Source organism: Manis pentadactyla, chromosome 3 (assembly GCF_030020395.1).
Source record: "Manis pentadactyla isolate mManPen7 chromosome 3, mManPen7.hap1, whole genome shotgun sequence".
NCBI lineage: Eukaryota > Metazoa > Chordata > Mammalia > Pholidota > Manidae > Manis > Manis pentadactyla.
Genome location: NC_080021.1, coordinates 204,703,242 through 204,718,063, shown reverse-complemented (window position 1 = coordinate 204,718,063; position 14,822 = coordinate 204,703,242). Strand labels below are relative to the sequence as shown.

At 41.3% G+C, this 14,822-nt stretch overlaps 1 protein-coding gene across 4 annotated transcripts in view; it reads left to right on the top strand.

The window, feature by feature from the left end:
- ASTN2 (astrotactin 2) overlaps positions 1–14,822 on the top strand; it is an 821,466-nt gene that overhangs the window by 319,038 nt on the left and 487,606 nt on the right. For all 4 annotated transcript variants that reach the window (XM_036915513.2, XM_057498978.1, XM_036915512.2 and 1 more), the window contains exon 6: positions 8,577–8,723. In XM_036915513.2, coding sequence (XP_036771408.2) covers positions 8,577–8,723 — 147 coding nt within the window. The remainder of the gene's footprint in view (positions 1–8,576; positions 8,724–14,822) is intronic.

The window sequence follows — 14,822 nt, the reverse complement described above, 5'->3', positions numbered from 1 at the left end:
TTTCCCAGTTGAGATATAATTGACATACATCACTATATAAGTTTTAGGTACACAGCATAATGATCTGACTTACTATTTTATGACATGACTGCTGCAGTAAGTTTAGTTAGCATCCATCATCTCATGCAGGTACAATGAAGAGCAAAATCGAGAAAGGAACTTATTTCCTTGTAGTGAGAATTCCTAGGATTTACTCTCTTAGTAGCTTTCATATATATCATATACCAATGTTAGCTCTAGTCATTGTGTTCTACATTACATGCCTAGTACTTATGTACCATAAAACTGGGAGTTTTTATTTTTTGACCACTACCATCCAACGCCTCCTCTCCCTACCCCCATCTCTGGTAACCACCAATGTGATCTCTTTCTCGGTGAGTTTTGCTTTCAGATTCTACATATAAGGGAGATCATAGAACATTTGTCTTTGTCTGGCCTATTTCACTTAGCAGTGTGCCTTCATGTCTCATCCATGTTGTCTCAAATGGAAGGATTTCCCAGATGTTTAAGGCTGAGTAATATTCCATTGTGTGTGTGTGTCCTTCTGTATATCTCTCTATTACAGCTTTTTTAATTCCTTTATCCACCAATGAACACTTATGTTTCCATGTGTTGGCTATCGTAAGTAATGCAGAACATAGGTGTACACATGTCTTTTGGGGTTAGTGTAAAACTCCATTTTCTTGGAGTCAGACAAGACTGACTGTGTGAAACTCCTCTGTAACCTGCCACTGGTTAAGTGTTGGGTTTCCCATTTTACAATAGACGTCGTAATCTCTGCCTCGCAAGGCTGTTGAAAAGTTTAAAAAGGCAAACGTCCATAGAATCTTTAACACAGTGCCTGGCATAGGGGCAACAGTTAATTATTGGAAACTGCTGATATTACTAGCAGCAACCTTTGTATAAATTATTAAACTAGCTCATTATTTCCCCTACTTTGTTCTATAGAATAATGGTTCTGTACCATATTAATACTTCGGGGGGACATTAGGTTAAATTCTGCTAAAGGGAATTTAATGCAGGCCTTTTCAGAGATTTTAATACCAGATACATATGCTAATACCTTAAGAGGTGAATATAGAATGTAGCATGCTCCAGGATTTTTTTGAAAATGGAAATTTTGTTTTTCCCAAGATATATTTTGTTTTGTAGGAGATACTATACTGGCTTTCGGGGCATTTGGATACACTTGTATGGTCAGTGGACCTGGGGATAGGGGGTGAAGATTCTAATTCTACCTTCTGACCTTGTTAGTGAGATCTGGATATGGGGTCATGGAAAGAACACCGGTCTGTAGGTCCAGAGATGTGGCTCCCAGGCCTGGTTGCTCCTCTGGTGACTGAACAGGAGGTCACTGTGAAGTCTCTGTTCCTCGTATGTATGCAGGAGAAAGTAGGAACGTCTATTGCATAGGGTTCTGGTAGAAAGTAGAGGAGGTATTTGGGAATCATTTGTAAACTAGTAACTGGGAAAATAGGGTCCTGTCTGTGCCATCTTCATCACCAACACCATTGTCTCCATCTCCACCGTCATCCCCTTGAAGTTACCTTCACACTTCCAGGCACAGTCACTGGCAACTGCCATAAATCTAAATATCCAGCTGTCTGTAGTCCCATTCCGTGCCTTTGCCAATAGCTTCTTGTTCAGCAGGGTATCTCAGTTCAAGCCTGCACTATAGAAACTCTACTTATGCATGAAGCAGAGCTAGCCAGAAGGGGTCCCCAGCAGCCTTTGACACAATGGTCTGACCCCAGGTAGCACACTGAACTGATTGAGGCCATGCAGTAGTTTCTGGGTCTCAGGAAGGAGAGAAAGAGCCATCGTGCTTTCCCTTCTCATATATGCCCTCCTTGTAAAATCCCCCCTGGTGATCTGGAAGGGTTCTTTGAAAACCTGCCCTCAACAGCAGGTGGGGTGGGGTGATGAGGCCACTATGGGTCTGCTGGCTAACCTGAGGTCTCTAAGCGACTTGGCCCTTAAGAGTTGAGCCCTCTCTGCTCAGGCCACATCTACATTGATAGAGGACTTGTAGAGGGTAATGGTTAAAAACTTGAGCTCTGAAGCCAGATGGTTTTCATTTCAGCCCTAAAACCTTTGAGCAGCATGACCTTTGGCAAATGGTGGCCTCCGTTTCTTCACGTGTAAAATGTGAGTGCTAATAGCATCTTGTGAAGATCAAATGAGATACTACATTAAAATGTGTAGTTTTATTGTCTAGAAAATAAGTGTTCTTATAAATGTTAGTGGTGATAATGATAATCTTAGCTTAGAAAGCCATTGTAAACAGCGAAATCTATACAAAGTATAATAAAGAGACTCAAAATATGACTTTAGAGAAACAAAGCTAGCAGTATTTGGTTTGGAGGAAAGAAGGCTTAAGGCAACCTAATTGTTATCTTTAACTAACTAAATAACCGCCCTGAAGAGGAGGTATTAGATGCATCATCCTCTTTGACTTGCGTAGCAGAAGTTGGCTCAAAGAGTGAGATTCTAAGGCTGTTAAACACAACTGTCTGAGAGTTGAATTGCTGCTTCATAAGAGTTAAGTGCACAGATATTATAAAGGAAAATCCTAGGGAAGATGGGAGATTGGGAACATTACAAATTATTTCAAGGATACTACGGATTTCAGCATTCAGAGAACCAGCGAACACAAGAAACTAGTTCATGGCAGAGAGAGAGAGAAGCGAGGAGGAGAGACTCAGCCCCAGGTGCGCAGGCCAGCAGAAAGGCCGCTCTGCATTGACACACTGCCCTGGAGCAGCGTAAGCAGAATCCAGATGGGAAGCAGCTAAGGATGGCGGGAGGACACCTTCTCTAGAGTTCTTGGAAAGCCCCAATTTCTAGTACTCTTTCCTCCTGCCTCTAGTGTGACACTTGCATTGTCAGAGGATGTGTCTCAATTTTAATTTCCAGAAATATGCAGAGAAGCACAGTGGTGCTGGAGCTCGGATGCAGCAGGAACCCCACGAGGCACTCAGAGTGGTTAATGGGGCATGCCAGCAGGCTGCAGTGGTCACCCCGATATGAAGGAGGATCAGCAGCCCCTCAAGGGCTTTTTGCATATCTGCCCAGACGGGCACCAATCCTTGCTGAAGACAGTAAATGAGTACAAAGGACTAAAAAAGAACCAGTAGTGATATACCAACACTGACACCTCTTGGTAGAATGGGGAATGACGTCAAGCATTCATTCACTCATTCATTCAACAGATGTTTATGCAGCACCTAATATATTCCAACACACTTACAGACACTGGAAATAGGAGATGACAAAATATGGGGTCTGGCATATAGTGGGTGCACATTGACTAGCTACCTATTGAATGAACTCATTCCCATAAAAGGACCTTGAGGCTTACAGAAGTAAAGTGACTTGTCCGTGAGTCACAAAGTGGCTAAGTGTAAAAGCCAGAATTCCAGGTGGAGCCAAAGTACCACATGTCCTGCTGATGTCCATGTAGATGTCATGAGTTGGGCAGTGGGGTTTTGAGAAAATGAGATGAAAAGAGAGATACCAAGGGCATGTAGCTCCCTCAGTATGTGTGCCTAGTGTTGTGATTACGATCTCTCACTGGATCCTCACAGCTACTGCGTAGGGATCACATCGCCATTTTATAAATCAGAACACTGAGTCTCTGAGACTGTGGCTAACTTGCCAAAACTTAGACAGCTATTAAATGGAAGAATTTGGATTTAGTCTCTATGTTTAAACCCCAAACCCAGCCTCTTCCCCTTATTCTTAGTGGCCTTTCTACCTTTGGGGCTCTTCCATCCTAATGTCCTGGGTTCCTAGAATCTCTGTCTCTGCCCCCAACCCTATGGGCCATTTACAGGAAGTAAATGACTTTTCAGCTTTGGACCAAGTCTCTTGTCCCCTGAAGATATAAGGAGGGAAGAATCAGTGGGCGTCTAGCGGCTCTAAGTTTTCCACACACAGTGGTCTGATGGGGTTAGATCTGTTTTCTTCATTGTATAATGTGATTGATTCAACTCCAAATTTAACTTAAATTTGATTTTCTTTTCTCAACCTGACATTTCCAAACCCAGAAGCAATCAAACCCCAAATTATAAGCAGCGTGTGAATCAACAATGCCAAGTTATTTCCGGTTGAATTTCTCAAGCAAGGCGTTTTACGCCATGTTCTCCGCTGCCAGGAGAGGACTTGCAGGGGAGAGGGAGGGGCAATGGAAAGGGAATTAGAGTGTTAACTTTCTCTTTTCCAACAATCAACATGCCCTGGTGAAATTCTATTCCTACAGCACAGCTTGCTCCCTTGCAAAAGTGATGGGGAAGGAACTCCAACCTGGGATGTGAACCAGGGGTAACCATGACCCTAGCCAGATGAGGATGCTCATGTTATGATCTAAAACTATCATTTATTCAGTTGTTGTGTGTGTGTGTTTTTTGTCAATTTCATGCATTATCTTACTTCATCCCCATGTCAGCTCTGAAAGAAGACTACTGTCCTCATTTTTCAGATGGAAACATTTTGTCTTATTAGGGTTGCATCAATTGGCAAGTGTCACATGGAGATTCTGTGGTTGAGCCAGTATTTGAACATGGGAAAAGTGGATGGTAGTATGACGTGGGGGAGAGTATGGCAAAAACTGGCTCTCATCCTGCCTCTGCCACATAGAGGTTGCATGAATTTAGACAAGCCATTGAGTTGCTCTGCCCCCTGTAAAATGGGGACGACTGGCAACAGTTTCCTGTAAGGACTGAATGAAATAATTCTCCTCCACTAAAATGTAAGCCTCAAGAACATTGGCTGTTTTGTTCACTGTCTTTTCCCCTGTGTTAGACCAGTGTGGGGGAAAAAGCTGATGTTCAATAAAAACTGATCGGATGGGTGGATGACGTGATGAATGGATGGATTGATGGATGGATGGATGGTTAGAAGGATAAGTAAGTGCTAGGCATTGTATCTGGAACATAGTTAACACTCAGCAAATGAGGTTTTTCTTCCTGGTCTCTGCTTCCTGCAGGGTAGTACAGAGCCTGGATGAGGAGGGGTGGGTGTTATGGGATAGATCGCTTCTACCTCGCCACTGTCAACAGCCCCTACTCACGGTTAAGTGCCAATGATCAGTTCCTTGGGCCAGAAACTCTGAAGAAGTCACCTTTGTCTGAGTCCCCCTGTGAAGCTGCTGGCAGGTGCAGATGCCACAGGAACTCCCCAAGCCCCATGAGCTGCTCCACACACATCTAACCTGCGTGCACGCTTGATCTGTGTGCTTTCTTCTTTCTGGACTTCATAGGCCGCAATGAGGCTTCAGCATTCTCTGAATACATGGCTGTCCCAGGACATTCCCATTTTCCCTTCCACTCTCCCTGTTCTTATAGCTCTCCCTTACTATCCACTTCTTGTTTCCAGTTTCTGTAAAGAACAATTCCTAATATTCTGATACTGTGCTGAACAAAGAGGTAAATATATCCTGGTTCTGCTGTCAGTGATGAGATAAATACTGATATCTGGCTTGGAAATGATCATTTACCAAGTGTCTACCATGTGCTAAAAAAACTATGCTAGGCATTTGACATCTGCTGTCTCATTTAGTTCTTACCATGCTCTTGAAGGATAAATCATTGTATTCCTATTTTCCGGATAAGAAAACTGAGGGACGGTAAGCTAATGTGACTTCACCCCCTGCCTCATTGACTTTTAAAGACCCCGAATACTATGAAGGTTTAAATGACATAGAGATGCAGTTAGCCCAGCATGATTCCTGGGAGACAGTGTAAGCAGTCCCACCCCCCAACCAGAAATCAGCCCTGTGGAGCCCAGGAGGTATTTCTGTAGTTGATTAATTAATGAAATAAATGTCTTGTGCACGTCTGTTTCTGTTGCTCACATATATGTATTGGTCAGGTCTGTGGGAGACCTGCTCAGAGACCCACAGGGTGCCGCTGTCCATCCAGGGCATCCACCTCCTCAAAGCCAGGAGCCTCTAACTGCCTTTCCCATCTCACCCTCCTGTCCACCTTCCCAAGAATTTGTTCACGCTGGGCACATCCTTACACGTTCTTCCCCTCAGAACAGACTCCATAGAATCTGAATGGGAAACTCAAGGCTGCTGCCAAATATTATTTTGGGGTTTTGTTAAGTATCTAAACTTGGGGCAAAATGTTGACCTTCTTAGGAAAGACCTAAATCAAGCCACTAATCCCTAGTCCATATCCTTTCTAATACAAAGCATCAGTGGTAGTGTGCCTATGCTGTTTAGTTACTAACCTGTTCATATTATCAGAGTTTAAAAGAACTTTTGGCTCACAGATGAGAGATAAAAGTTGTTCCTTTTTATTCTGTAGTCATTTTAGGTCTAGGGGTTTTCCATATCCTGACACCAGAAACATCTTTTAATTTGATCTGCTTTTCCATTTAACAAATATTCAACAACTGTAACGACCACAGCTATATGAACAATCTCTCCCATAAGCTATACCTTGTCCTAGGACTGGCAATAAAGACAGGGACCCTACTATTCTTAAGCAGCTTCTAGGTTCTAGGCAATGAGCTTGGCATGAGAGACATAAAGGTGGTGGTGATGCTATCTTTTCCATCAAGAAGCTCAGTGTCAAGAAAACTAGATATCCATACTAAAAATCCCAAAGTACACTGTTGTAAGTACTCCTGTTCCATTAGGAGCTACCAGTCTGGCAATGTCTGTTGTTTATGGTTGACATGTTTTTTGACTGATCAGCACCTGTGTCTGGTTACTAATATTGTTACTATCATCCCTAGAAGTTATGATGGATTTGCTGAGATTCTAGCATGTTCCAGTCACTATGCTAGGTACTGGGGTACAATGGTGAGCAGAAGATGTGCACGTGCCCTCAAACAGCTTACCATCTTACCAAGTTACTATACCCTAGTGTTTGAATAAGATATTTTGGAGAGACAGCAAATATAGGAAGTTTATCTGCTGAGAGGAATAGGAATTTAAATTTATGATTAATCTCAGTAAGTGATGGAGGACAAGGAAACGAGTGCATATCTATGCAAAAGAAATAACACATATGCTAATATTAACATGGTGAAGGATGTTGACTGTGGCAGCACAGCACTAAGGCAGCCCTGCCAGCATCTGAGCCAGGTAGGAGAGCAGTAGGAGGTGTGAGTGTGGAGACCACCACGAAGGGCCTCTGGTGCCAGACCGGTAGGCATGGATCACATCCTGTGGACAGATGTGAAAGAGCTTAAGGGGGTCCAGCAGGGAGTGAGATGGGAAGATGTGCCCATAACACCCTCATCCCACAAGCAGACAGACAATAGAAGAGATGAGGGGAAAGAGGGAAAACTGCTAAGGATGGAGAATAAATAAGACTGCGTGGCTGCTTAGATGTTGTAAAGGAGAAAGACAGAAGGCTGAAAGAGGACAGCTAAGTTTCTGGCCAGTTTAAATGGTGGTGCTTTCAATAAGCTGGGGACCCAGGAAAAAGTGGAGGAGAAGGCTTTAAGGAGAAGATAATGTGTCTAGTTTTGAATGTGTTGTTTTTATCGTGACCATGGGACATCCATAAAGAGATGTTCAGGAGATTTGGGCGTAAAGGTTTGCTCAGAAGAAAAGCCTAGTGGATAACAGAAATTGGGAGACAGTGCTCTAAAAATGGTAATCCAAACCTTGAAAGTAGATGAGAATAGCAAAGCCTAAAGAATGGGACACAGTAGAGGCTTAGGACACAATTCATAGAATTTCTTTGTTAGCCCAGTCCTTTCCTTGCCACACAGATCAATCTACTCATTCTACTGTACCCATGAAATTGTCTTTAGTTTTCCCAGGTAAAACTCCCCCCTCCATCCTATGCCCACTCTACTTGCTCTTAACACACCTTACTTTGGATTCTAAGTGGCTGTGGATAAACCTGCTTTCCTCCCTAGCCTGTAAGTTCCTGAAGAGCAACAGCCATTCTTCATCTTCTCTATGTGTGTCTCACATAGCAGGTGTTCAGTAAATAATTGTGAAATTAATTTGAATTGATCAGCTACTAAGAGTCAGTGAAACCCTTCTAGAGGACAGACATATGTTCACTGTGCTGCACAATCATCACAACAACCTGTGAACTGTTTCTTAGCATCTTTATCAGACGCATAAAGAAACTGAAGTTCAGAGAATGAACAGGTCACACAGTCACTAGGGCTAAAGCCCAAATGTGAACCCAGGATTGTGAAACTCCAAACTCCATGTGCATTCTCCTGGGCCCTATGAATTCAAAAGACATGGTGACTCCTCACTCACTTCTAAAGCAAGGGGAGAGTTTAATTATCATCTAATTATGATCAACAACGACCAGCCTAATTGGGAGGGGAGGAGGGCGAATTGCCACAATTTTCAGGAAGTTTGTTTTTTTCATCTGTACCAAAAGGGATAATAAGCCCCTTTTGCAGAGAGTTAAACCCAGACCCAACAAGGGGCCACTGAGATGTCATTTGTTATTGTAGGCACAGAGATTGGAAAATAGGGTTTCTTTTTCCAGCTTCCGTTTTTGGAAAATAAGAGGACCCCCACATTCCATGCTCTCCCCATTTCCTCATCTCGTGGACTTATGTGCCTTTGTGTGTGGTTTTGTTATTAGGTTTGCTGAAAAGCCCAGTGAACAAGACAGCCCTGATGCTAATTGCCGTGAGCTCATGCATCCTGGCCATGGTATGTGGCAGTCAGATGTCCTGTCCGCTCACTGTGAAGGTGACTCTGCACGTGCCTGAGCACTTCATTGCAGACGGTAAGAGCTGAGCATCAGAGATGCTCCACACCTACTTGGCACTTTGCAACTTGTCTGGTCAAATGCATGGTCCAACCTCAGAATCATATTACAAAAACAAAAATAAAAACAATAAACCCCACAGAGCACCCAATGGCCCTGGAAAAGACCTTTATCACTTAGAAACCTTGATTATTTGAATGCAACTAAGAACTGCTTTTGTTCCATGGACAAGGGTAAGGTTTGTTAAAGGAAGAATTCAAACATGAGTGCAGAAAGATTGAGCTATTTAAGAGAACCTACTGTTTCTTTTGTGCTTATGGATCCCATCCCTAACTAAAAATATCCCCCTACCAAAGTAATATTTGCTAATTAAGAAATATGGCAGAGAAGATTACATGAGCTTTGTTGGAATTTCCTGAATGTCCTGGAGAATACTCATTTCCCATTCCCTGTAAACATACTTTACAAATAGGTTCTATCCTACCATTTACTTGTCACCCAATTAATTTGAATTAATGAGATGCTATAGTCACTATAATCATTCTCAAAGCATCATCCAGGAAACTGATTAAGGTGCTTAATATCTGTTGTTGAACTGTCCTCCAGGAAGTTGTTCTAGTTTCATACTCCTGAAGAATGTGCTGGTCAGAGAAGGCACATAGTGGATCTGTGGCATCTTACTACACTGATGGACAGTGACTGCATTGGGGTAGGGGTGGGGACTTGATAATATGGGTAAATGTAGTAACTACATTGTTTGTCCATGCGAAACCTTCATAAGAGTGTCTATCAATCATACCTTAAAAAAAAAAAGAATATGCTGGTGCTGCTTCCCCAAACATTTGTCCAAACATTTGTCACTACTATTTTTAAATACATTGAAGGTGACTATAAAGAAGGCATATTAAGTATGTATCTTAATGGATTTTTATATGAGTACATCCAAATCAAACCATAAAACATTCCCCATGCCTTCAGTTTGTACCCTCCCAAGAGGTAACTATCCATCTGACATCTAGCACCAAATTAGTACCATTATTTTTTAATCTTTTCCTAATTGGATATATATTAAATGTTCTTACTCTATATTTGACAGCCTTATCCCTACATGACTCAATTTTATCTCCAATTTCTAAGTTACAATGTTCAGAGATTAGCATTGCACCCTTTAGTATGTACCGTCTAAAGTGGAACTTTCACCTCCTTTATCTGAAACACCCGAATTTCTATTAATGCATCTTGTGATTGCTCCCACTTCACCATAGTGAACTAGCTCCTACTTATTTTTCACTTAAACTGCAAATAAGTTCAGTATTTCTCATTTTATATACATTCAGTTGATTTTCTGACTTAAGCACAAGATTTATGGTTCATCCCGATCAAGTCGTATGTGCACATAACACAAAGATGTGAGTGTGAGATGGCGGGGGGTTAGTGGAAGGAGGCAGATGGGACAAATTTACAGGCACAGCTGGTCATATAAGCTCGTGGAATTTGGGATTGGAAGAATTACCAGAACCTGGGTGTGGCTGGAATATTGGCATGGGAAAGTAAGAATGAGGGACAATGAGGTCAGAAAAACCAATAGGGAAAATTTTGACCACCATTGAAATCATACGACTGTATTTTATCCTCACCTGTCACTATTCATTAACTGAAATGTTGGGCCTTAGAGACATTCATATTTTAAATATTTATTTTCATACATGTAGAAATGAAGCTTCTAAGAGGCTAAGTAATTGCCTATGACCCTGGTAAATAATTTGATAGCTAAGAGGTACAGAATAACATCAACATGAATCCAAATACTTATTTTGTTAGCTGTCACTTCTTAGCCTAGTGAGTGACTTACCTCTCTGAGTCTCTGTCCCTGCATCTGTAAAATGGGAATCATAATAATGCCTATCTTGTAGGCTTACTGTGAAGCCTACAATTTCATGTTTATCAGATTTTTCAGATAACATGTAGCTGAGGAACACCAAAATCAAGGGATCACCCAGGAAAATTGCAAAACTATTGTGATGGCTTGGAAAGATGGTAAAAAATATGGTGAATTAAAAGGTGCTCCTTCTTGGTGGTCCTTATTTTGACCCCTATCATGAACTTAAAACTTTAGATTGCTTGTAGACTTGCCTGTTTCTGCCTCTAGACTGGAATTTCTGTGAAGGCAGGAGCTGTGTCTTCTGGGAGAGGTATTGTATCCCTGGTGACAAGCACACTGCCTGGCCCAGGGTGGATACTCAATAAATATGTGTTGAGAGAATGAAGAGAGCCTGAATTAAAGCAGAGTCATGAAAGTTCTATGGGAGTCTTCTATGTCTCTAAGCAGAAAGGGGAGACCAAGTCACGGAAAACTAAGGCAGATAATGCCGAGTTCAAAGCAAATTGGAAATAACCAGGGAGTGTACAAGCACTAGAGATGTGATGGAGCAAACATGGCAGAAAACACTAGAAAGACCTAGACTAAAAGTGTCTCAGTCTTGAGGCACAATGGAACCTCCTCCCCTATGTGCTATAATATCTTGACTAGGAATGCATCCTTTGAAATGAGATATGTTTGGGCTCAAATCTCAGTTCCATTGCTTAGTTGCTGTAAATATAAAAAGGTGTGTTAAGCTCCTTGAGTCTCATTCTTCTCATCTATAAAACTGGGAATTTGGAAAGGTCGAGTGTCATAATATACATGGAATAGAGTATCTAATATGTAGTGATTGCTCAATAAATAGCAGCTGTTATTACTCTTATTCCTAAAATGTTCCATAAAGAAATATATCAGAAGCTGGGACATGGAGGTCAAGAATTTTTAAGAAAACTAAATAAATGAGATCCCTCTATTCTTATAGATTGTAATAGAACCCAGTGGATTCTAGTTGGATTCTTCTGGGGCTAATACTAGACAAACAGACCTTCTGCAGCATTATTCCAGTGCCTCCTGGGGATGGTTAATCTATGTGCATTGCTCACTGCATTTCCCCAGAAGCTCTCCAAAGTGATCTTTATGGTCACCATTTGACAGGTAAAGAAACTAGGACTTGAATAGAAGTAGAATCCAGTTTTCTATGGGGGTGGAACAGATATAACAAAGAACAGTTTGTATGGATTGGACTACTGGAGTTTCTAGCTCTGATATCTGGAGATATGAGAATGTTATGCAGTGAGTTAAGAGGAGAAGTGATGATGGTTTCTATTTTCCTGAACCCTTATTACCACTTGGCATTAATATCTATAAATATATTGAGATAAATATAAATACAGCAAAGAACAGATTACAAATGTACAATTCACTGATTTTTTTTTTTTTGCATGTATAAACGTCATAGAAGCCATTCAGGATGAAAGTAGTTCTCGTCTATTGGGAGGGGCTCCACTGAGACAAGGTTGTCCAAGGACCATGGTCAAGCCAGCTTTCACCTTTCTCACTTTCCCCCCGTGAACCTTAAGCTACCTAGCTGCCAGCCCTTTCCTAGTAAGCAAAACGAGCCTTACGTGTTGGGCTGTCCATGGTGCTGAAGTATTGGAGGGGCTGAGTAATGGACTTGGTCTTCAAGAAGAAACTGAATTCTGCACTTGTGTTGCAGCATAGTTATGCATGACGCTAGGTCAGCACAATATAGCACTTGTCCAGAGCCCAGTGGCAAGAGCAATTAATACTGACACAGCCGCCATCCAAGCCCTTGGCAAACACCACCCTTCCTTTGTCTGGGCCTTCTCAAGGCCGCTAGTGGCATTTTGCCCTGCTCAGCACAGAGTGAGGAGATGAACTGGGTCTGTGTCTAAACTTACCAAATTTAGCACTGCTTTTTAAGCTGTGGCCTATAAGTCATCTGTATTTGGGTCATCTGGGCTGATGATCCCTAGGACTAGTGAACCACATTCTCTAGGAGTGGAACCCAAGTATTAATATTCTTAATGAGAACTGAAGGTGATCCTTTAAACAGAAGTTTGAGAGCCACATCAATACCTGTAAGTATTACTTTCCTTCCCTCTAACAGATGTAGTAACTCTTTGAGAACCCTTGGAGCCCAGATAAAAGGCTTTTGTTTCTTCATTCCTTGAGTTTGTCAATGTCATATTAATGGAGGTGCCTCATGGTACAACTCCAGTGGTTGCACATAACATTGAATATAATGTTAATGGTCCACTTTGAATTTTATAACAAGTATCTCTGATCACATGGATTTGGGCTTCATCCAAATGGCCACAGGTAGCATTATTAGTGAATTGGTTATGGTTAATATTAAAAGCTCATCCTATTTAAGATGTTTACTTGTGCTTCCCTTGAGGCTCCCAGTGTAAGTTAGGATATTCCCACCCAATATTCTGTCCCATGAGAAGAGGCAACTTTTAAGGAATAAGCTGTCTAAATTCAGTGGGTGACATAGTTCCATTATAATGTGTACACAGATAGCACACTACCTAGAGTTTTCTGTTGTTTTGTACTGGGTGATGTGCTTTGAGAGAGTGAGTGATTAATGCAAAAGAGAAGATTTCCAGTCAAGAGACTGTAAAAACATTGTAGATGCTTAATGACCTCTTCAGGAAAGAATGGAGGAAAATCACTCTGCTAAGAAAGGTTGTGGGAACCTAGACAAAAGTGAACTTAAGCATGTCTGTTATAAATATAGTGATATTCAAAAACACTTTATATGGAGTTACTCATTCAGTTCTCTGTGAGGTAAGATTTAGTAGCCTCATTTTGCATACAGGGAAAGTAGGTCTCAGAGATGTTAAATGATTTGCCCAGATTAACATACTCAAGTAAAGCAAGGTATAAAAGCCCAGGTCTACAGGACTCCTGTAGACTCCCAACCCAAGGGCTTTCCATGACTCATGCTTCCACAAAAATGACCATTACAATTGTAATTTGTCTTGAAAAGGGAGTAGGCTTGTTCCAGAAGTCTCCAGGAAGCAAAATTAGAGCTATATGGGTGATGAGGGTTGTCAGAGATGGGAGAAGATTGAGCCCCAGTCTGAAAATGTCTTCACATTCTAAGCTCCAGGCTCATTATCTGTAAAGTTGGGGATACTAGCAGTACTTATTTCATAGAATTATTGTGAAGACTAAATGAAATAATGCCCATAAAGCTTTTAGCTCAGTACCTGAGACCTAGTAATGGCTCCATAAATCCTGTAAATGTTGGTAGTTGTGGTAATTTTTTTTTTAATATTGGAAGGGGGTCATTGCAAGGTAATGAGTTCTCCATCATAGAGAATTTCCTGAGAATGGATGGCCACATTTCTATGAAGCCATAGAAGAAAAGTGAATGGATGTTCTTGGCTTGGTTATGTGATATTTTGATTCAGAGCCATGTTATCAGAATATAAATTTTAAAAACACTTAACTTTTTAGAATTTTCAGAATGTTTATTTTTTACTACCTCTTCCCTTAGTGTCACCCAACCTTTACTCAGAGGTAGAGTGAGACCCAATGAGTGGTGTGTCTTGAATACTTTACTTGGCTAAATACACACACACAAAAAAAAAAGAAAAGAAAAAACCTGTGGTTTTTAATTTTTATGTTGATATGCCCATTGCACCAAAATACCAATGTCAAAATATCTATCGGTTAAGGTCAATTTAAATTGTTAGCATCGTCTTTTAGGTTGGGATAAGATTGTATTCAAAACTTCACTTTCCCGATGGCTGAGGAATTTGGGATCGGAGGGCTCCATACCAGCCTATGAAATGATCAAGTGGAAATGTTAGTCATTAGGATGGCTTCATTCATTAGTATGCTAAACGTGTAGCTGCTTTTGAATGCAAAATTGTATACAGTGAATGTCGGTCTGTGTTTATGTGTTTCCACCCCTATTTCATGCCTTTCAATGAGGGAGAGTGAGCTAATGTTGAATCTTTGTGTCTTTAATGAGGAATGAGTTTCTTAATTGAGTTCAGAGCTGTTCTGCAGTGATTTGAGTACCTGGGAGTGATTGAGTACCTGACCACAAACTGCCAAACAACTGCATAAAAAAAAGTAGTTTCTTGGACATCCTCCTTTCTGGCATCATCTGGGGCTATGTTTTAAAATATTTAGTGTTGATTTCAGACTTTGAGCACATTGGAACAGGTTCAGGTATAAAAGTGCTCTACATTATGGCCTCTGCCTTTTTCGTCCTG